The sequence below is a fragment of the Colobus angolensis genome, unplaced genomic scaffold (assembly GCF_000951035.1).
Source record: "Colobus angolensis palliatus isolate OR3802 unplaced genomic scaffold, Cang.pa_1.0 Scaffold18, whole genome shotgun sequence".
NCBI lineage: Eukaryota > Metazoa > Chordata > Mammalia > Primates > Cercopithecidae > Colobus > Colobus angolensis.
The window spans coordinates 7751106-7774066 of record NW_012114932.1 but is presented as its reverse complement, the minus strand read 5'-3'; the positions used below and the strand labels follow the sequence as shown (position 1 = coordinate 7774066).

Genomic DNA, 22961 nt, shown 5'->3' with positions numbered 1-22961 from the left:
GGGTTTCACCGTGTTAGCCAGGATGGTCTCGATCTCCTGACCTCGTGATCCACCCGTCTTGGCCTCCCAAAGTGCTGGGATTACAGGCTTGAGCCACTGCGCCCAGCCGAGAAGATTGTTTTAATCGTATGTGTTTTGGTTTTGACATAGAACTTGAATTCCTAAAAATTTAAGGTCAAGATTACCAAACGTTGTGAATTAAGAAATTTACCTTTTTTTCTGGAACACCTGTTAATAATGAATTGTTTCTATCTTGTCCATTGGAAAAATACCAAATATTGTGGATTAAGAAATTTACCTTTTTTTCTGGAATACTTGTTACTAACGAATTGTTTTTATTTTGTTGATTGGGAAAATGCTGAATGATAGCTGTTCATTTATGTTTCACATGTAGATTATGATAATAACATATATAGCCTTCCCTGGTAGGTAGATTTGGTTTAGCAAATCATACCATAAACAGAATCACACGGCCAATGTTAGACTTGGGATAAGTTATCTGTAATGCAGGTGGTGAATGAAATATCTATAATATACAAAGAGCGCCTACGTGTGAGGAGATAATTTAGTGGACAGATGATGTCACCACTGACAATGAGTGTTTTTATCTTAGTATGTTTGTGCTTTATAAAAATAACAAATAATTTTAAAAATTCTTTGAAACTGGCGTGTAGGTAAGAAGTTGAACCTTCATTTCCAAAAAGCTTTAATTGTCCTAGGCATTTTTCTTAGTGCAGATCTAGCTGCCAGAAGAAGGCGAATTGTACAGCTGTGTAGCTTCGACTTGCAAGATTTGCCCCAGGTTACATAGCTGGGTGGTAGCAAGAGTGTGCGCTGTAACTCTGGTTTCCATTCCATGGTTCTTTTATATCCTCCATGAAAGGGATGACACCTCCCCCACCTCCTGCCAAATATAAGAATATCTCAGTAAAAATATGCGTGCACATACCCAAGACCCGGAAGAGCTCATGTGTGTCTCGTGAAATATCAGGAGGCAAACCTGGAAATCCTGAAACACCTGGCAGCCAATTCCAGGTGAAGCTTAATTTTGCCTACCTTTGTGTTGTCATCTTTTCTTTTCAGAGGGCCTCTGTGAGCAAACAGTGCTGAGTGTTTAACCTAGCAATCCACGGAGCAGATGCAGGAGGTGCGCTCGGTGTCCAGTGGGTAGATAAGGGAGATCTGTGCAGTTAGGTAAATTTGCGAGGCTCAGCTTCCAAATAACATATAATTTGTTTTTTCTTTCTTTCTTTTTTTTTTTTTTTTTAAATGGAGTCTTGCTCTGTGGCCCAGGTTGGAGTGCAGTAGCACAGCCTCAGCTTACTGCAACCTCTGCCTCCTGGGTTCAAGTGATTCTCCTGCCTCAGCCTCCCAAGTAGCTGGGATTACAGGCATGTGCCACCATGCCTGTCTAATTTTTGTATTTTTAGTAGAGACGAGGTTTCACCATGTTGGCCAGGATCGTCTCAAACTCCTGACCTCAAGTGATCTGTCTGCCCCAGCCTCCCAAACTGCTGGGATTACAGGCATGAGCGACCATACCTGGCCCAAATAACATATCATTTCTGCCATCCAAATAATGTTTAAAGATTTTTAGAGATCGTTATCTCCTGACCTTGCACAACTTTTCAGGACAAGGGGGATTCAAACACGGCATTTGTCAGTGAACACTTCTTAAATGAATTTGGTTCTTTGGGGTGTGTCCACAGTGCTGTGTGGCAGGGAAATAATGATGTGCTAGCAAGCGGAACTGTTAGCATCACATAGATGAAACCGCTGTGAGACTTCCTTGAAAAACCAGTTATTGTGCTGTTGTCTAGATAGTCGTAATGTCATCTGTGTGGTTGAAAATAGAACTAGGACATATCAGTGCCAGTCCCTGGTACAGGGTGTGTTCTCTCTGCGTGAAGAGAAAAAGGAAGCATAGAATGCTGGATAATGACCCTCAGATAAACTCCACGGAGAGAGAATCACTGAACTGTGCTTTCAGCCTGAAAATTCTGGTCGCTGCTCTCATCTGTTCTTATTTCTGCCTGGAGTAACACTGCCATCCAACATCATTTGGGAATTCTCTCTTCTTTTTTTCCTGGCAGAGGGAGTGAAATTTTTAAATATGGAAACACATCCTTTTCAACACAATTTTTTTTTTTAACTGAAGCTCCTACCTCATTTTTTTTTTAACTTCTCTACTCCCTCTGCTTCTTCAAATAACACTGCAGAAGATTTAGCATTTTCGTGTTGATTAGACTGTGGACTGTTTTTTGTCTGTTCTTGACTTTAGACTTGTAAAATTGGGCAGATTTTTGTTCCCCACCCTATTCTTGAAACAATACAACCATTTTGTTTTCAGAAGCAATCACAGAGGTCACTTCTGTTCAGTACAGTTGCCACTAGCCACATGTGGCTTTTGGGCCCTTGAAATCTGGCTAGTATGAGTGAGAAACTGATTTTTTTTACTTTTTTTTTTTTTGAGACAGAGTCTTGCCCTGTTGCCCAGGCTGGAGTGCAGTGGGGTAATCTCAGCTCACTGCAACCTCCGCTTCCCAGGTTCAAGTGATTCTCCTGCCTCAGCCTCCCGAGTAGCTGGGATTACAGGTACCCACCACTGTACCTGGCTAATTTTTGTATTTTTTAGTAGAGACAGGGTTTCCCCATCTTGGCCAGGCTGGTCTTGAACTCCAGACCTTGTGATCCACCTGCCTCAGCCTCCCAAAGTGCTGGGATTACAGGCATGAGCCGTGGCACCCGACCTGATTTTTTGCTTAATTTTGATTAACATAAGTTAAATTGTAAAATGAAGCAGAAACTGTTCTTCCATTAAAAACAACTTTGTTAAGACTAGATTTCATGTTAACTGTTCAGTAGCTTAATTGAGATATGCTCTAAAAGTATAGGATACACACTAGATTTCAAAGACAATATGGCAAAAAGTATAAAATATCATTTTTGCTATGTATTATATGTTGAAATGCTAACATTTTGGGTATACTGGGTTAAATAAAATAAATTACTAAAATTAGCTTTGACTTTTTAAAATGTAGCTACTATAGAATTTGAGATTATACATGAAGCTCTCATTGTATTTCTCTGGCTGGATATCTTGGCCCTGGCACTGCCGACATTGTGGGTGGGTCATTCTTTGTTGTGGCGCTGTCTTGTTCCTGGCATGATGTTTAGCATCCTTGGTCGAGCTGGGGTGCCTGTCTGTGCCCTGACTGGTGGAATCCTCCAGCCTCTGTAAAGAGGCCTCTCTCGTCTCCTATTTTTAGAATTAATTGTGAGACAGGTCTTTATATTAGCCACCCTAATATAAGCATTCATCAGCAGTAATTAATAGTCCTTCTCTCTCGAGTGGCACAGAATAAACCAAATTCTTTACAAAAGAGATAATGTCTAATAGGTCGTATACATTCCAAAGCTTCTTCCACAAATACTTAAACTCCCGCTTGGTGCTAGCCATTGTCCTAGGCAGCAGGGCTACAGCAGTAGACAGAACATGAGTTCTCATGAAGTTTACATACTGTTTGGGGGTAGGAGGTCGTCAACAGATCAGCAAGAGTGCACCTTATGTCACGTCAGTCAGTGCTGTGGAGGAGGAAGATGAAGCAGGCTGAAGTGCATAGCAGCTGGGGGAGCTGCGGGCATGGATGTCATTACTCCTGCCATCCCAGGCCCTCTCTCCGATACTCCAAGACCTGCCTCGTGCCCACTGTTCACGACACCCCCAGCTTTTCTCTAGCTTCGCACGTCCCTCAGCACTGCTTGTAAGGATGTTTTCCAGACACCTTTGCCTCGCCTCAGATCAGTCCTCCCACGTGGAAGTGTTCCAGTTTCTTTTCAAAGTGGCACCTGGGCTGGGTGCAGTGGCTCACACCTGTAATACCAGCACTGTGGGAGGCTGAGGTGGGTGGATCACTGGATGTAAGGAGTTCGAGACCAGCCTGGCCAACATGGTGAAATCCCATCTCTACTAAAGATACAAAAATTAGCCAGGCGTGGTGGCGGGTACCTGTAGTCCCAGCTACTTGGGAGGCTGAGGCAGAAGAATTGCTTGACCCGAGAGGTGGAGGTTGCAGTGAGCCGAACTCACACCACTGCACTCCAGCCTGGGCAGCAGAGCATGACTCTGTCTCAAAACAAAAACAAACAAACAAAAAAAAAAAAACAGTGACACCTGAGCCTGAATTCCAGCTCAAATTGCTTTCGGGGATGCCCTGGTTACTGCCCCATTGTGGCAGTCTGAGATTGCACCTGTCTTCCTGGCAGCCCCGTCATGCTGTGGACTTACCCTGTGGTCAGCAACTGAGAGGTCATTGACTAAGCCATGGCTTGTGTGCTGCGTAGGTGGCTCGTGGGCGGGTGTTTCTCTTGCTGCTTGCCATCAGTTTATTGCAAAAGTGTGGTCTCAGTGAGGCAAGGCGCTTGGCTCTGCGTGTCCTACAGAAGAAAATAACATGGGCTGTGACGGCTGTTTACTTTTCCCCTTCCCCTCTGCTTTCTGGTTATGTTCAGAATAGGTGATGAATGTTGCAGATAATCCGACCTCCTTATAAATGAGTAAGGATTACATTCGCATAAAATCACAGAAAGTTTTGTGCATAAAAATGAGTATAGGATATTCCCAGGTGGGACTCTTGGCTGGCAGTCCTCTGACAATTTCTAAACCGAGAATAATTACAAAGCTCAAATGTCTCATTTTCTGCCTCCAAGATATTTGTTGTTCTTGCCTTTCTGCTCTTCTTGCCTTTAGTTAGAATGGTAGCACACATCTGTACATTTAATGTCAGCGTTTGTCGGGGGTGAATAACAGCCCTCATTCCCTCTTCACAAGCTGCTTTCAAGCTCATCACTCTCTAGGTGTGCTACACTTTGGGTTGATTTTTTCAAGACACTAGAAGGAAAATTTGGCTGGGTGCGGTAGCTCATGCCTATAATCCCAGCTCTTTGGGTGGCCGAAGTGGGTGGATCACCTGAGGTCAGGAGTTCAAGACCGACCTGGCCAACATGGTGAAACCCCATCTCTACTAAAAATACAAAAAATTAGCCGGGTGTGGTGGCACGTGCCTGCAGTCCCCGCTACTCAGGAGGCTGAGGCAGGAGAATCGTTTGAACCTGGGAGGCAGAGGTTGCAGTGAGCTGCGATCACATCACTGCACTCCAGCCTGAGCAACAAGAGAGAAACTCCATCTCAAAAAAAAGAAAAAGAAAAAACTAGATGGAAAATTTAGTTTATATACATCTCTACAACTATATTATACATGCAAAGGATAGATAATGGCAGGGATTCTGCTTCCTGGTATCCATTGTTCATGTCACAGAGATTGATGGTCTTGGATAGTGGAGAGTGTGATTTAAATACCATCTGTGACCACTTACCCAGCAGATTGGTTAGATGGCAGATCTGCCAAATGAGCAGTGCGTGTTCCTAAAAAAGAAGAAGAAACTAGAATTCCACCATGGATTATTGACTTAAAAATGTAAATTGTATTAACTTCTATAATCTAAATTAGTTTAATTTAGAGGTTCTTTAGAAGATAATTTTTAAAATATTTAATATTTTAGCTATATGGATGTATTTCAGAAGGCAACTGGAAAACTTTTTATTATTTTATTATTTTTTATTTTTTGAGACAGAATCTCGCTCTGTCACCCAGGCTGGAGTGCAGTGGCGCAATCTCGTCTCACTGCAACCTCCGCCTCCCAGGTTCAAGCGATTCTGCTGTCTCGGCCTCCTGAGCAGCTGATTACAGGCGTGCACCACCATGCGTGGCTGATTTTTGTATTTTTGGTGGAGATGGGTTTCACCATGTTGCCCAGACTGGTCTTAGTTCCTGAACTCAAGTGATCTGCCCACCTTGGCCTCCTAAAGTGCTGGGATTACAGGTGTCAACCACCATGCCTGGCCAGCAACTGGAAAACTTTCATAACAGTGTTATGGAAAGTTGGCCTGGGCACCTCTTGCACACCCCTCATTCCTGATGGTGCTGCCATTCTGATCTGTGGAAATGGAGTGACTCCCTGCCTACCAGGCGTGGCTCTGATGTGCTGCTTATCCAAGCCACAGACCTTCAGCCCCAGGCAGCCGTCATCCCTTGGCTACTTTCAAACACCTACAGAGGCTTTGAAGATGCTCTTTCTGTAGAGGTTAATTTGTTTTCCAGTACACCCAGAATTGCTAAATTTTGTTCAGTGTTAGTCTCCTTGGGGAAGTACTGATGTATGTTACAGGGCCTAAATACTTTTTACTTTTTAAAAAATACTTTGGCTTTTACTTTTTAAAAATATTTGGCTTTTATAAAAGTTTTCTACTTTCCATTTCATTTCTTAAAACCCTGTATCTCAGCTTTGTGATAGCATTTTGTTTACATCATTTAGCAGCTAGAGAATGATAATGTATTAAGTATCAGAACATGGTAGGTATGCCATGAATCCAACAACAGGGTCAGATGTGCCATAACGTGAAAGGATAGTGGATCTCTGAGATGGTCCAAACAGCTGGACCCCAAGGACTGGGAGGACTGAGTTCAGATCAGAGCAATGCTGAAGACAGAGGGCCAGTTGATTTGCTACAGAATCTTTCAGAGCCCAGAGTAGGTAGCGGTGAACAGGTGCAACCCTAGATTAGCCCTGTTTAGCCCTGTCTGTGATGACACACATTTTTAAAGTGTCTCTCTGTGTCTGCAGCTCTCATGTGAATGACAGTAGTTTTTCCCTCCTAATGACAATGGCATTAGAATGAACTTTATGTTTTTCTTTTCTTTTTTCAGAACAAGTTTGCCTTCTCCTATGTTTTCCAGAAATGACTTCAGTATCTGGAGCATCCTCAGAAAATGTATTGGAATGGTAAATTAACGGTTTTGTCATATGATATTAAGCAGATATGTTTAATTGTATATTCTTTAGAAAGGAATCTAAAAGTTTGCATTAAAGTGGTGCATGACAATGTTTATGGAGACGTACGAGAATCGTAAATTGTGAAAAGTCATAGGTGAATTTTTTCTGACAAGAATTTGAGCTGCTCTAATGGCTTTAATGTGTGTTTTTGATGTAAAAAAAAAAAAATGCCGTGTTTCTGTCATCACAGCACATTTATATTGCCCCATAGACTTACCTAGAAACTCTCAGAAAGAACAGACAACTCCACAGTGGAGAACAGAATTTCACTTACACTTCTGTGCACAGAGCAAGTTTTCGTATTTGGAATTTGTGAGTGTTGTATATTAAGTATTTGGAATACGTCTCTGCTTAGTTATCTGTGCAGGTGGATGTGATTTGGGGGGAGGTAGGGAGATGGCAGCATTTCCTTTTATAGAAATCCTTGGATTCCCTTGAAGTTAGTAGTCAACACCGCCACCCTGGTGTCAGTCAGCCTAGGATTCTGGGTAAAGTTCTCTTAACTCTTCCTAGTGTGATGTTGGACCTCCGAACATGTAAGTCGTGAGGCACAAAAGAATCTGCCTGGACATTACCTTTTAACATTTTGCAATTGAATGTGTATCCTGGGAGCACTCCAGAACTTTCCCTGTGCTGGGAAGTACAGTCACCTTGTGCACACTTCATTCTGTGGCTTGAAATCTTGTCCATTGCAGAGGTGCTCACTTTGGCATTTTTCTTTTCGTTTTCTTTCTTTTCTCTTTTCATTTCATTTCTTTTTTTTTTTTCTTTTTTTGAGACAGGGACTTATTATATTATCCAGACTGGAGTGAAGTAATACCATCATGGCTCACAGCAGCCTCAACCTCCCTGGCTCAACTGATCCACCCACCTCAGCCTCCTGAGTAGCTGGGACCACAGGTGTATCCTGCCACATCCAGCTAATTTGTTGTATTTTTAGTGCAGAAGGAGTTTTGCTATGTTTCCCAGGGTGGTCTGGTACTCCTGGGCTCAAGCAGTCCTCTCACCTCAGCCTCCCAAAGTGTTGGGATTACAGGCCTGAACCACCATGCCTGGCCTCTGGCATTTTTCCAGTGTCTCTCTTCTCTAAGTCGATAATGAAATCTGAAACTTCCTAAATGTAATTTCCAAGGAACAAATTTCATAAACATTACTTTTCAACAAATATTTTTTGACTCCTGCATGGAGAGTAATTCATCTAAATTTCGGAGCCTGATAATGTAGGATCTAATCCCCGCTCTGTCATGTTGGATTGCACCTGCTGTGCTCTGACAGATACTCTGTTTCTCTAGAATGTGGTTTTACTTTTATGTTTAGGCACAGAACTTCTTGTACAAGTAAATGCTTATGCTGAATCATAAATAAAATACAACAAATAAACATAGAGCTGTTTGGGTTGAAAGGTTCCATAGAATGTTCTGAATCATATCTCTAGAGTTTATTGATTCGAGGCATAGAGAGAGAGCTTCAGGGGAAGTCGTGTTTTTCGAAATTTCTTTCTGCTGAGGTTCATAGGAGACGCATGTTCTGGAAGAACATTTTTATTAATGTGGATGGAAAGGAAATCACCCAGCTTTTGGAAATACTGTTCTTTGAGCACTGTCTGCTATAGGACCTTCTCTCTCAGGCAGCAGACACAGTCAAGGTATAAGCACTAAGCGACAGTAAACATGAACAATGAAGAGTCTTGAGAGAGAAATACAAATATTACAACCATTTTTTTTTTGAGTCAGAGTCTCACTTTATCACCCAGGCTGGAGTGCAGTGGTGCAATCTCGGCTCACTGCAGCCTCCGCCTCCCGAGTTCAAGTGATTCTCCTGCCTCAGCTTCCCAAGTAGCTGGAATTATAGGTATCCACCACCACAAGTAGCTACTTTTTGTAATTTTAATAGAGATAGGACGGGGTTTCACCATGTTGGCCAGGCTGGTCTTGAACTCCTGACATCAGGAGTTCCACCCACCTCAGCCTCCCAAAGTGCTGGGATTACGGGCGTGAGCTACCGCGCCTGGCCTGGAATATATTTTTAAAGTAAATTTTAGTATCAACAGTCTCCAGTATCTGCCTGTTTCCATCTCCCAAAAGAAAAATAGGTCCAAACTTAGAGAATAGTAGTATCCGTAGGTCTTAATACACTTAAAGTGAAGACATTTTTAAAAATCCCCTCTTGTATATTTCTGATTCTTTTTATTTTTGGAGACAGAGTCTCGCTCTCTGGTCCAGGGTAGGGTGCAGTGGTGTGATCTCAGCTTACTGCAACCTCTGCCTCCTGGGTTCAAGTGATTCTCCTGCCTCAGCCTCCCGAGTAGCTGGGACTACAGGTACGCACCACCATGCCTGGCTAATTTTTTGTACTTTTAGTAGAGACGGGGTTTCACCATGTTGGCCAGACTGGTCTTGAACTCGTGACCTCAGTTGATCCACCCACCCTGGCTTCCAAAAGTGCTGGGATTACAGGTGTGAGCCACCGTGCCCGGCCTGCATGTTTCTGATTCTGTCACATTAATTCAAATACTTCACTTCGTGTTCTTTTTGTGAGAGTGAAACTGAGTTCTAGAAGCCATGTGCATACCTTCAGCTATCATTTCTCTTCCCTTACCTCCATTTACCCAGCTTCTTATTTTGTTAATAAGTCTTAAGAGTGGAAAAGGAAATTTGATACCGAGCCGTAGCTCTTCCTGCTCTCTGTTGTCGTAAGGAGCGTGCCAGGACAGAGTGCAGGGTGTGAGCATCCTGCGGGTGAAAGTCCCACAATTCCACACTCAACTAGGGTCCCCGTCCCATCTTTTTCCAAAACAATTAATGCCCCGGATTTGTATGCTGTGATGATATCATGTTATGATGCAATGCTGTTATTATTCAAAATATGTGGCTTTTCTAAATTCACAGTACATATGCTTATCTGCCAGATGTGATCTAAGTCTCACTTTGTCTTAGGAAGGAAAGGAAGAGTTTCTTCTCCAGGCATTTGTCATCTTGGCCCCCAGTGTCTGCAGCCCCATCCCCAGCCAGGCTCACTCTGCCCCATCTCCTCCACTCCCGCGCACCTGCACATTGTACTTTACCTTTTTCCAAATAGCATGTAGCCACTTTGATTTCCAGTACTGATGACATCCTTCTTTTCTTCTCCTACTCTGTTTTGGGCAGGATTATGTTATCAAAATGTCAGATTATACAATGTGAAATGAATACTTTACATAACTGGAATTCAACCCTAAATCTCTTTGTGGTTGAAGCTTTTACTAAACAAGCAAATCTCTGGCTCCTGAGAACTAATCCTGACACTGCTTAGTCATTTGAAGCCTTTGCTTATTTCTTTCTGCTTGTGGCCCCTTTGTCACAGGACTCTTTAATCCCAAAGCCTCGTGTCCTGTGTGTACCCTGTTTCCGTCTTCCTCTTCCCCTCCATCCCTTTGCTCCAGCGGCTTTCTCAGCAGGGCTCAGTCAGAGGTTAGGTCATGGGTGTTCATGCTCAGTGACTTAGGCAGCCAGCCCCAGGACCTCAGCACAAAATTTGAGGAGGTACTCGAGCTCAAGGCCGTGCACGCGCTGACCTTGTGTGTGTTCAAACGTCTTGGAGTAATAGAATAGTCCTGGATTATTGCAAAAGGTGACAAAGGTCTGGTATATCATGAATACCAACTATTGAAAGTGAAAGTAAAGTGTTGTATCATTATTTTAAAGGTAGCTAGTGGAATCCACATACCATCAAGTTTTGATTGCCACTGTCATTCTGTTAAATACATGAGCAAGCTGTTCTTTAGTCATTGAAAAGTTTATACTTCCATGTCTCCTTGAACTTGTATTTCTATTTTATCCTTCCTATAGGATAAGTCAATTAATTTCGTGTCCTTTTTGTGAGGGTGAAACTGAGTTCCAGAAGCCATGTGCATACCTTCAGCTGTCATCTCTCTTCCAGTACCTCCATTTACCCAGTTAACTCAATCTTTTTAATCTGTGAGGGTCTTTTATCGATTACTTTATCATACTTCATTATTACAGAAATATGTGTAAAAATTAAAATTTAAAAAGTTATGTATTCTATAAGGCTTTAGTACTAAAGGTTTCTTTGCATTGTTATTATAAATGTTAGTATTTGAATGATTACAATTGTAAACATTATAAAATATATAAAAATATTAGCAAAAGGTAAAATGTCATGAGTGAAAAGAATTTTTTTCAATTGGGTTTAGATATCTGAGATGAATATCACTTGCTGCTAGAGTGAGACAAGATTTTCAGTAACAATTATGTCCTTGTTTTTGAATACATGCAAGGACTGAGAGCTTTGCTCGTATTAATAGACAGATGGGAGCAGGAGTTTTTTGGTTTTTAAAAAAATATCCAGTAATGTCGTTCAGTTCTTTGACCCCCTTTTCAACTATATGCCAAAAGTCAGATTATATTACAAAATTTTTTGTGTGTGATTTATAAGCTAACAACTCAATTAGGACTCCCTTCAGTGTTACTAAAAACACAACTTTGAAAAACTCTAACTTGCACAAGGTTTTGTTACCTTTCATTAGTCATTGGCTTCTTGGCCTCTGGGAAATACACCAGAGAAGCTTTTCCCAAGCTCTCCGATCTCAATTCATTGAACTGTTTTTATCACTCAGTTGTGCCTTGCAATACTGAGAAAGGGTTGAGAAAATTGGAATATTTTTCACTGAAGTAAACCTTTGCCAGTATGTTTTTGATAAAATGCTTTTATCTCACCATGAATCTTAAGATGTTTCCCACAGACTGAAGATTTCACTCATTCTTTCCGGTACAGAATGTCTGCCGCATAGCCATGGGGCCAGACCTCATGCCCATACGTATCACCAGGTCAGAGTAACTGTCAGAAGGGATGTGATGTTATTTCTGGATTCAGATAAACATGTGATACCATATATGCCACCATGACAACAGTGTTATTCTTGCGTTCCAACTCTAAGATAGATGCGGAGCTAGATAAGATTTGGAGCTTTGCCAAATCTGGCGTGTTATAAATACCAGCTAGAGAGACAGGAGATAGAAGCAGCAAGATAGTTAAACAAAATTGGTATCTCTACCCCCACACTCTACAGTGGTCTAAAATCAGAATGTTTCAACCTGGGGAGAAGTGGCTTGAAGACCCTATTTCTAGTGTCGTGTCTTTCCCTTAACTGAAACAGGCAGTTAAGGAGCCCTAATGTAAGTTAATGGTTCTTGAGTAAAAGAGGCTTTGCTGATAACAGTACTGTTTCTAACCTTCCCTGTCTGGTGCCCTGGAGCCTTTCTCATTTCCAGGTATAAATACTATGCTGTGATTCAGGATGGTGGGAGATTACGTCCTTTTTTTTTTTTTTTTTTTAAAGTAGCAGAGGGCGACCGTGAATGGGGAGATGAGCAAAGAGGAGCAGCGCAGTCCCTCCAGTGCAGGTGCCCTCTGAGACTTGCCAGTTTCTAGGAGAAAATGCATGTGGAAGTAGATTCCCTTAAAGCCACGAATGCCGAGTGATCCGGTGCAAGCTTGCGGCCCGTGCTTCCATTGTCTCTCCGCACGCCTGTCTAGGTGTTGTTCAGCCTTTAGTGAAGTCGCCTAGCAGGAGGGTTCACGCCACCTCCCAACTCTAAAGCTGTTCAGCTCCTAAGCAGGAAGAATAGGAAAGGAATATCATTATGCTCATTAGCGTTTTCCTTAGAGCTTTTCTTATCTTCTCCTCCCTGTTTTCCCGCTGGTTGCACTGAGGTGCCCACACTGTGGCTCAGTTCACCCATGATGAGCACACCCCCTTTTCCCGCTCCGTGGCGCCTTCCTTTCTGCCTGTGTGTCTTTCACTCTGGCCCCTGTTGTACCCCCCGACTGGCCTGTGAGGACTGAGGACAGAAAGCCTGAGGGCGGCAGGCTTTTTTTCAAACTGCCCATCCGGAGTGGCCGCAGGCAGCTATCCCAGGACGCCTTGGAGTAACTCCTGTGCGTGTAATCAGTGGTATTCAGACGACAAGAACGTCATGCAGTGATAAACTGATGGATGAGATGTAGGCATCGTGTGGAGGGGAGGGAACTGGGCAGCATGAGATGGGGAAAGAAAGACATTTGGCCCTCCAAGGCTCTCAACTGTAAGCACGATGAATTTTTTCGTCCTCGGTAGCTGTGGGAGGTAGAGGTGTCACAGAGGAAACATCCAGTGCCATCTCCATTTTGCAGGAGGCACGGCTCTATCCAGGGGACAGCCGACAGCCGCCAGCCCCCGGCTGTCAGTGGAGAAGGGAGCACCCTGCCCGGAAACTGCTGTCTGGGCAACAGAGCAGACACACCTAGCCTAGTACCTGAGGGGAATTTTCTCTCTGTAACCCAGGTCTTAAGTAGTTACACTTCTGTCCGGTTACAGTGGTAGACTTTGCATTTATACAGTATTTTCAATTTCAGTTGATCTCAAACTTGGCCTTGCTCTCAAGTTTCTCTAGTGCTCAAGTGAAAACGCAGCCTTCTCTCCTTCTTCTCAGTTTGTCAGCCAGGGAGCAATTGCAATTAGGAGTTTCTGCAGTTTCATCATTGGTTGCTCTTAATTTGCATGGTGATATTTAAACTTTGCTTTTAGCTGGAATTGCTTGGCATAAATGTTTAACTTTTCCAGCTGCCTGAAGCTCTCAATGATAGAAGTTTCTAGGCAGTGTTTCTTCTTGAAGCTTGATCTTCATAATGTGAATTGTTTTTCTTATTATTGGAATATATAGACATACTAGTTGTATACAATATCTAGAGAATGCAACACTACACTTCATTGGATTGGAAGTGAAAATGATGTATCAGTGAATTTTCAAGAGGTCTAAGAGGGAAGGAAATAAAATATAGTTGGTGTCAGTGAGCTTTTCACTACCTCTCTAGGGAACTGTAGGTTTTAGCAATTGAAATAATTGTAAGATTATTTTAAAATAATTACAGATGATGGAGGCAATACAATTGCAAGTAAGTTGGTATATTTTAAAATAGCATCCTACACTCTTCCAAGGTCCAGGTTGTTTTTATGGCAATCCGGGTTCTGCCTCTCATTCTCTCTCTGTTATTTGACCCAGCCATGTGCCTTTCCATTTTCTTGAATGCATTCATTCTGAGTTACTAAAAGAAATGGAAAGCTGTTTAAATTATTATAGATTACAAAATTTTATTAAAAGAGACTTTTAGAATTTTAGCAGCTTTTCAAATGATGAAAAAATAAATCTACTTATTGAATTGATGATACACCCACATCCTTTGTGCCGTGGTCTCCAGCGTTCACACCGCCCTCTTTGTCATTGGCTTCCGACCCCTGGAAAGCCCGGGTGACTGGTGTTGAACAGCCAGTGGCTGTGGACACCTGCCTGCCCCATCCTGCTGTGCTGTGTTTTCCCATGGAGCTGGATGTGGAGAAATGGCAGTGCATGCAGCATTGCTTTAGAGTTGAAAGATTACATCCCTAAGCCAGTATTCCTGAGAAAACAAAGCAAAATCCCTTTGAGGGAAGCACTCCTGTCTTATAAATACTAAAATGTCATCCCCGGTCCATCTGTTCCTTCCTCAGTGAGTATATGATAGTCCTTAGAGTGTTTTTCAGGAAAAACAAATTCAAAATCAGACTTACAGGTAAAGCTCTTCCTTTCTTTTAATGAATAAACTTTTATAATTTCTTTATGATCAATCCCACCCTGCTGTTGTGGGAAATGGAGAAAACAGGAAGAGAGCTGAGCCAGAAATGGCATAGTCTGTGTCACCTACTGGCTGTCACTGGTTGCCACTGCAGTGAACCCCTGCCATCCTGGTGTTTGGATCCCTCCTGGCCCAGGCTTCAGAAAGGGCAGCACCCTGTCCCTCACTCCCTCACCTTTTCAGCTCAGGTCCCTATGCCATGCTGCTGTCTGTGTAGCTTCTCTGCAGCTCGGCTGCCCCTGGGTCAGGGCAGAGTATCCCAGCCATTGAGGCATACTTGCTTTCCTGCAACCTTGGAGGATTTGGAGATCTTGTCTGCATTATTAATAACAGTGATAATAGCTAGCATTTATTGCTCACTTAACAGATGCCTGGCACTATTCTAAGTGCTTTATATTAATGAATACATCTCATCTTTACAAGCCTGGTGAGGTATGTAATGAAATTGTCCCCACTATGGGGAGAGGTTAGGGACTTGCAGGCTGCCAGGCAAGCAGTAGGTAGTACAACTAGGATTTGAATGTAGGAAGTTTGATCTCAGAGCTCATTTTTTTCCCCTTGGTTTTACAATTATGGCAAAACATACATAACATAAAAGGCACCACCTTCACCATTTTTAAGTATATAGTTCAGTGGCATCAGTATACCCGCATTGCTGTGCTACCATCACCACCGTCCATCCACAGAACTCTCTTCAGCTTGCAAAAGGGAAACTGTCCCCTCAAAACACCAACTTCCCCACTCCGCCTCCCCCGGCCCAGTAACCACCATTCTACTGTCTGTTCAGAGCCCTTTCTTATTTATTTGTTTATGTTTAGCAGCAGCCTTACCCAAGAAGTAGGAACCTGTTCTTTCAATTTCCTGTCTCTGGAACTTAGGAGTGGACTAATCTGAAGTTTCCATTGTATTACTTCTACACCAGTTTTTCCTTGTCCATTTCATGACTAGCATCAATGCAAGTGTGTGTATTATAAGATGGACCAGCTGCTGCGGTGTGAGGCTGTTAGCTTCCCTTGCTTTTCCTTTTGCCTGTCTGAAATTGGTTTTTTGTGGGTTTTGTTTGTTTGTTTGTTTTTTGTTTTTTGTTTTTGTTTTTGTTTTTTGAGTTGGAGTCTTGTTCTGTTGCCCAGGCTGGAATGCAGAGGCATAATTTTGGCTCATTGCAACCTCTGCCTCCTGGGTTCAAGCAATCCTCCTGCCTCAGCCTCCCTCATAGCTGGGATTACAGGCACACACCACCATGCCCAGCTAATTTTTGTATTTTTGGTAGAGATGGGGTTTCACCATGTTGGCCAGGCTGCCTCGAACTCCTGACCTCATGATCCACCTACCTCGTCTTCCCAAAGTGCTGGGATTTCAGGCCTGAGCCACCGCGCCTGGCCTATTGTTAGGTTTTAAAGTAACATCTCGTTTTACCCTTGATTAGAAGAGCAATGCATGTTCATTTTAGGAAATCTGGAAAATACAGAAAAGCATAAGGAAGGTTATTAGGATTCCCTATGCCCCCAACTCCTAGAGATACGAGATACCCACTGCTAACTTTTTGATGTTACTATCTTCTAGCATTTGTTTCTATGTCTATAAAAACATATTTAACAAGATTAGAATATTTTTGAACATGTAGCTTTATAACCTGTTTTTTCTCTCAGATTTTAAGGTGAATATTTATTTAGAATGAGGAAAAATCATCACAAGTTTTGAAGTGTAAATATCTCTATTACCACAGTAACGTTGTTTGTGTCTAGTACCACAAACAATATAAATCCAAAATCATTATAGACTTCTTTAATTGCCTTAACATTCTTCTGTACTTTTTTTGTTACTCTTTTTTGGCTTTACATTCTCTTTTCTCACATGTGACTGCGACTATGATATTTTCTGTAGCAGGACTGGAAAGATAATTTGATCTTTCCTAAAGGATGATTCATCAAAATTCGTTTTCTTAAAATTTCATTTTATTTTTTTAAGACAGGGTCTTGCTCTGTCACCCAGGCTGGAATGCAGTGGCACGAACATGATTCACTGTAGCCTTGATTTCCTGAGCTCAGGCAAGCCTTCTGCCTCGGCCTCCTGAGTAGCTGGGACTACAGATGCACGCCCCCACGCTCGGCTAGTTTTCTGATTTTTTTGTAGGGATGGGATCTCACTTTGCTGCCCAGGCTGGTCTCGAATTCCTGGGCTCGTGATCCTTGTGCCTTGGTCCCCAGACTGGTGAGACTGCATGTGTGAGCCACCATGCTTGGCCTCATTTTATTTTTTAAAAGACTTTTATTTTATAAAGTAGTTTTCAGTTGACAGCAAAATTGAGAGGAAGGTGCGGAGAGTTCCCACACACTCCCTGGCCCCACATGTGCATAGCCTCCCTCACCAGGGCGGCCCATTTGTTAGAACTGGTGAACCTGGCCAGGCACGGTGGCTCATGCCTGTAATCCCAGCAGTTTGGGAGGCTGAGGTGGGCGGATCACAAGGTGAGGAGTTTGAGACCAGCCTGGCCAACATGGTGAAACCCCGTCTCTACTAAAGATATAAAAAATTAGCTGGGCGTTGGTGGCACGTGCCTGTAGTCCCAGCTCTTTGGGAGGCTGAGCCAGGAGAATTGCTTGAACCCAGGAGGTGGAGGTTGCAGTGAGCCGACAATGCACCATTACACTCCAGCCTGGGCGACAGGGCGAAACTCCGTCTCAACAACAACAACAAAAAGAATCGGTGAACCTGCGATGCTTCATCACCCCAGGTTCGTAGTTTATACTGGGGCTCACTCTTGGTGTTCTGTGTTCATGTAATGACATGTATCCAACATTGTAGTACCATACAGAGTGTTTTCACTGCCTTAAAAATGCTCTTTGCTCTGCCTGTTCATCCCTCCCCCTTACTCTGGGCAACCACTGACCCTTTTACTGTCTCCATCGTTTTGTCTTAACCAGAATGTCATACAATTGGAATCATACTGGCTTTTTTTCCCTTAGTAACAGGCATCTATGTTTGCTCCATGTCTTTCCATGACTTGATAGCTCATTTCTTTTAAGAGCTGAACAATATTTCAAAAGTTACCAATATTTTACTCAGCATTTAGCTGTGTTAACCACATGCATTATTAAGCAAGACCTTTGTCTTCAAAGAGCTCTCCATTGAAGGAGGCGGGAAGTTCTGTGTGTGACAAATGCCTGAAAAGGGAAAGCTCACGGGGCAGTGAGAATGCAGGGTGCATCTGGGGCAGGGCACACCTGCAGTGTTCCCCTCTCTCTGTGAGGTGATGGGGGGGCATAGATGGGGTATAAGATAGTGTCCCTTTCCCAAGGAATTGTATTACTATACACGTAGCAAGATAAGCTGGTTACCACCCATACCATAACAGTAGGTAATAGAATCTAATCTCTGATCAAATGCTCAGTTGTGGGCAGTACATTTTGGTACTCTAGCAATTGGAAGGAGGAGGAAATCAGTGGGTGCTACAGTACTTGAGGAGGAAAGACTTGAACTGGGCCTTGAAATCTGGGTAGGACATAGAGGAATAAAGGGAAGACAGAGCAGGGCATTCCAGGTTAAGCGGTGGTTGTAATGATGCTTTTGCTGCAGTACCTGGCACATAGTAGGTGCTCAGTTAAATATGTGTTTAATGAAAGCATAAACATGCCAGAAGGAGCAAAGTGGGAGTAATACACCTCTTTTAGCATCAGAGATGTTGACTGTCATACACCATTGGTGGGAGTATAAATTGGTTAAGCTGTTTTGGAAAGCATTCAGCTTGGTAGTGTCTGTAAAAAAATAAATAAATAAAATAAATTAAATGAGCATGCTTTTGACCCAGAAATTCCACTTTAGAGAAATCTACTTAAAATCCCTATTTGCCTATATTCTTAAAGATATATGATTAAATAGTTCACAGTGTGTCCAGATATGGGCATTGTTTTAAATTTAACAAACACATCTAGCATTATGAATATGCCCAGAACTATGCTTTATGATAGATACTATTATATTAGCGCTTAGTACTTACTGATGAGGAAACTGGCACAGAGTTTAACTTGGTCAAAGCTACACGGCTAGTAAATGGTGAACCCAGCAGTGGAACTCAGTCTGGTTCAGTGGTCTTAGCATTACACTATCCTGTGATTAGAAAGAACTTGAAAGACTCGGTGTATGTACCTTACATGTGTATAACACCCCACTGAAAGATGCGCAAAACACAGTGAAAGTGTAATGAGTCAATACATAGAGCTGACATCATGCATTAAAACAAATTTTGGCTGGGCACAGTGGCTCACGCCTGTAATCCCAGCACTTTGGGAGGCTGAGGTGGGTGATCACCTGAGGTCAGGAGTTCGACACCAGCCTGGCCAACATGGTGAAACCCCATCTTTACTAAAAATACAAAAAAATAAGCCAGGCATGGTGCTGCACGCCTGTAGTTCCAGCTGCTCGGGAGGCTGAGGCATGACAGTCGTTTGAACCTGGGAAGTGGAGGTTGTAGTGAGCCGAGATCGCGCCTTTGCACTCCAGCCTGGGCGACAAGAGCAAAACTCTGCCTCAAAAAAAAAAAAAAAAAAAAAAAAATCTGTGTGTGTGAATGTAAATCAGGAGTGTGTATGCATATGTGTGTGAATACATAGGTCTGTATCCCAAAGTGGTGCTGCTGTTTTGTGTCTGGGGAGAGGAGTGGGAAAGGGAAGTAAAGAGACATTTTCATGTTTTTATTTCAATATTATATTTTATACTAAGATAATTATGTATTTCCCAATTAGTTTTTGTAGTGGAAAAAAACAATAACAATAGTTTTTATTGAAAAATAGAAGGCCAGGTGCTATGGCTCACACCTGTAGTTGCAGCCCTTTGGGAGGCTGAAGTGGGAGGATCGGATCCCTTGAGGTCAGGAGTTTGAGACCAGCCTGACCAACATGGTGAAACCCTGTCTCTACTTAAAAAATACAAAAATTACCCGGATCTGGTGGTGCATATCTGTAATCCCAGCTACTCCAGAGGCTGAGGCAGGAGAATTGTGTGAACCTGGGAGGCAGAGGTTATGGTGAGCCAAGATGGTGCCACTGCGCTCCAGCCTGGGTGACGGAGTTAAGAGAGCCTGGGGCATTTCCATAAAGACAAGCCTTGGCGGTCCCAGGTTTTCTGACTTGTCCCCAGTAGTGAATCTCTGGGTTTAATGAGCTCTTCGAGTGTATGTGGTTGAGCCTTCCTTTGTTTCTCTATATACATTCCTGTTTTCCCTCATCTCCCCAATGATGCAGCAATAAATTTACCATTTCTTTTAATTAGGCTGAGCTGTTACATGTCTGTGTGTTTTCTGCAGTATTTTATGGTAATGAATGAGCTTATTTTCTTTGAATGCGCTCCAGTTTCAGTTCTGTGAAGGTTGCATTATTTTTAATTGAAAATCTCAGTGGGAACATGGATATTTAGGGGGAAAAGTCAGAGGTAGGTCAGGTGGCATTCGGCCTGACTGCACCTCAGCACTGTTCACCTGCCCACACGACCAGCCAGCAGCCCTCATGAAAGACCTGATTCCCAAGGGAATGGTTGATAGCAGTTTGGGAAGATCGTCAGAATATTCCAGTAAATACCAAGATAGGTGTGTTACTTAACGAATTTTGTAAAGGCCTCACCAGAATATTGCTTGCTGGTGGCACATGGTAAACAGAATTGAACAGTTGCAGTTGAGGTCGGAAACTTCCTAATTGTTAAATGATTTTTGAGAGTTGGTTGTGATGGCAGCATTCTGGCAGACAGAATTTCAAATCTATTCTGTAAAATATGCCGTAGCCTGCTAGTACCCTAGACCATAATTTATACTAGATTGGTGTGCTCAGATAAGCTCGGTGTCGTCGCATCATTTCATTTCATTGTCATTTCAAAAGCTGTAAAATTTGTTTTGGAAAATTACTCACAAAAATGGTATGAGTGGTTAATCCTTAGCCCATGGTTACAACATAAATGTAGACATACTGAAATTTTAACACATATATTTGAACAGACAGTGATTCATGACTTGAACAGCCCCAGACCTGAAGCTGTTCCACACTCCACAGAGAAGGCAGGAAGGGGAGCTTTTAGAAGGTGTTCTTTGAAGGAGCCAAAAAGTATATTCATGTTGGTGAAAGTGTAACGTCCCTAGATAGAGGTTCGTTTGGCGGTTCTGATTGATGGGGCTTAAGTCGACAGGGGAAGGGGTTTCAACAGTTTGCTTATGAAGGACCTCAAGGCATTGGAGCCATCTCCAGGAATTAATGGCCCTGCAGTTAATTATTTTACCACCACTATGAAGAGTTTTGTTTGTCTCCATTGCCTTTGTCTCCCAGTTCCTAATTCTGATGCAAGGCAGACTAAGAGGCATCGCTCATGCTCACCAGCAGAGAGTGAGCTCCCTGGAGCCACGGAGAATGTTTGGGCAGTCTTTGTATTTCCTCCTCCAAGGCCTAGAAGGATATCCTCCACGGTATTAGGTGCTCTGGGAAGATTTTGTGAAATTGAACCAATATTGAAGAAATTTCACGGGTTGCTAGTTTCTGTTCCGTCCTTTCCAGGAGGATGTTATGTAAAGATAACAATAGTTTTGTTTGTTATGTATATGGGACGTAACACTTTCAATTTTCTGGTTCAATAGGAACTATCCAAGATCACGATGCCAGTTATATTTAATGAGCCTCTGAGCTTCCTGCAGCGCCTCACTGAATACATGGAGCATACTTACCTCATCCACAAGGCCAGTTCACTCTCCGACCCTGTGGAAAGGATGCAGGTAGGAGCCAAGCGAGGAAAAGGTCTAACTCTGAGAGACCTCGTTACCAACCCAGCCCCGAACACACACACGTTCACACAGTTAGTGTTAAATTCCATGTGAGGCTGGGCAGTTTTATCAAAGCTCAGTCCGCACGTCTGGAGTGCCCTCTGGTCAGGGCGACACCATCGTGCAAAGACCGGTGAGTATTGCAGGAGAAGCGGGAGGTGGCCCGTAAGCAAACCTGGATATTAGGGGGCTTTTGCTAAATATTTAGTTGAGAAAGTAGCGTTGTGTTAGGGGAAGAATTCAACCTTTCTTCTTTCAGACTTTCTCAGGGTATTTCCAAGAAGAAGTTAACACGCACACACACACATATAAAGTAGAAAAATATGTTTGTGCTTACTTGGGTATATAAATATATATACATTGCTATATGTTAACGGACAGCAAGGAATTGCACTTTTTAATTTTTTAGATGGAAGATTTTAGATGTTGTACATGGACGGACTAGTTAGAGGCAGAGTATAGTGGACACATTGTTCTCCTTCAGCAAAACAATAGCATTCTAAACTGAGTCTTTCTGTCCTTGCATTTATATAAATCAGCATTTTCCAACCTCAGTGGACTTAACACCAATTAAGTTGTGGAGTTTTATATCTCTTTCCCCAATCCTGGAGTGTGATACTTTTAAAAAATTTTAAATGAATTAAAAGTAACTTTGGACTTGAGGATTTTTTGAAAGTCCTTAAGAGAATCTGTAGCACTGTTAGAGTGTGATGAAAACCATGGTTGGGAATAACCAGTCACTATAGGAAGTGACTGAAAGTTATTTTCATTCTGAATATCCAGGTGTCCATGTCCCACTGCTAGAGCCATATTAAAACTCCAGAGTAATTAAACTCCTCAAAATAATTCTGTAAATTACTGTCTTCGGCAAAATTTCAGTTCCTAAAAGAATGCGGGGCGAGCTGGGCTGTTTCTGACTTGTTCTCATGCTCTGTCCCACAGTGTGTAGCTGCATTTGCTGTATCTGCCGTTGCTTCTCAGTGGGAGCGGACTGGAAAGCCTTTCAACCCACTGCTGGGAGAGACTTACGAATTAGTGCGGTGAGGCTTTTCACTTGCATGCTTTATATAGCCTTGCAGATGAAGAGGAGAAATACATACGTATTGGTCATCACCAATAACAATTACATAGGACTGGAGCAAGTTAACAATTTTGATGTTTGTTTCTAGGATAGCTATTATTTTAGAGACTGTCAAAAATATTGAAACATACATAAAAGCTACCATTTAAAAAATAACTGCAAGGATTTTTGTATTCCTGATCACATGGGATTAATCACCCTCCTTTTCTCCTTATGTAGATAATAAGACATGATCGAGTTTTTAAAAATAATCATTTAAAATATATTAGCTGGGTATGGTGGCACAGGCCTATAGTCCCAGCTACTTGAGAGGCTGAGGCAGCAGGATCTCTTGAGCCCAGGAACTCTGGGCTGTAGTGCTCTATGCTGGTCAGGTGTCCGCACTAAGTTTGGCATGAATATGGTGACCTCCCAGGAGAGGGAGGTCAGAAATGGAGTAGGTCAAAACCCCCGTGCTGGTCAGTGGTGGGGTTGCACCTGTTATTAGCCACCGCACTCCAGCCTGGGCAACAGTGAGGCCCTCTTTTTTTTTTTTTTTTT

General features: G+C 42.7%; 1 protein-coding gene across 3 annotated transcripts in view; it reads left to right on the top strand.

Moving 5' to 3' along the window:
- OSBPL1A (oxysterol binding protein-like 1A) overlaps positions 1-22961 on the top strand; it is a 237844-nt gene that overhangs the window by 197171 nt on the left and 17712 nt on the right. For all 3 annotated transcript variants that reach the window (XM_011939267.1, XM_011939268.1, XM_011939269.1), the window contains 3 exons: positions 6768-6843; positions 21158-21292; positions 22283-22380. In XM_011939267.1, the coding sequence (XP_011794657.1) occupies positions 6768-6843; positions 21158-21292; positions 22283-22380 (309 nt within the window). The remainder of the gene's footprint in view (positions 1-6767; positions 6844-21157; positions 21293-22282; positions 22381-22961) is intronic.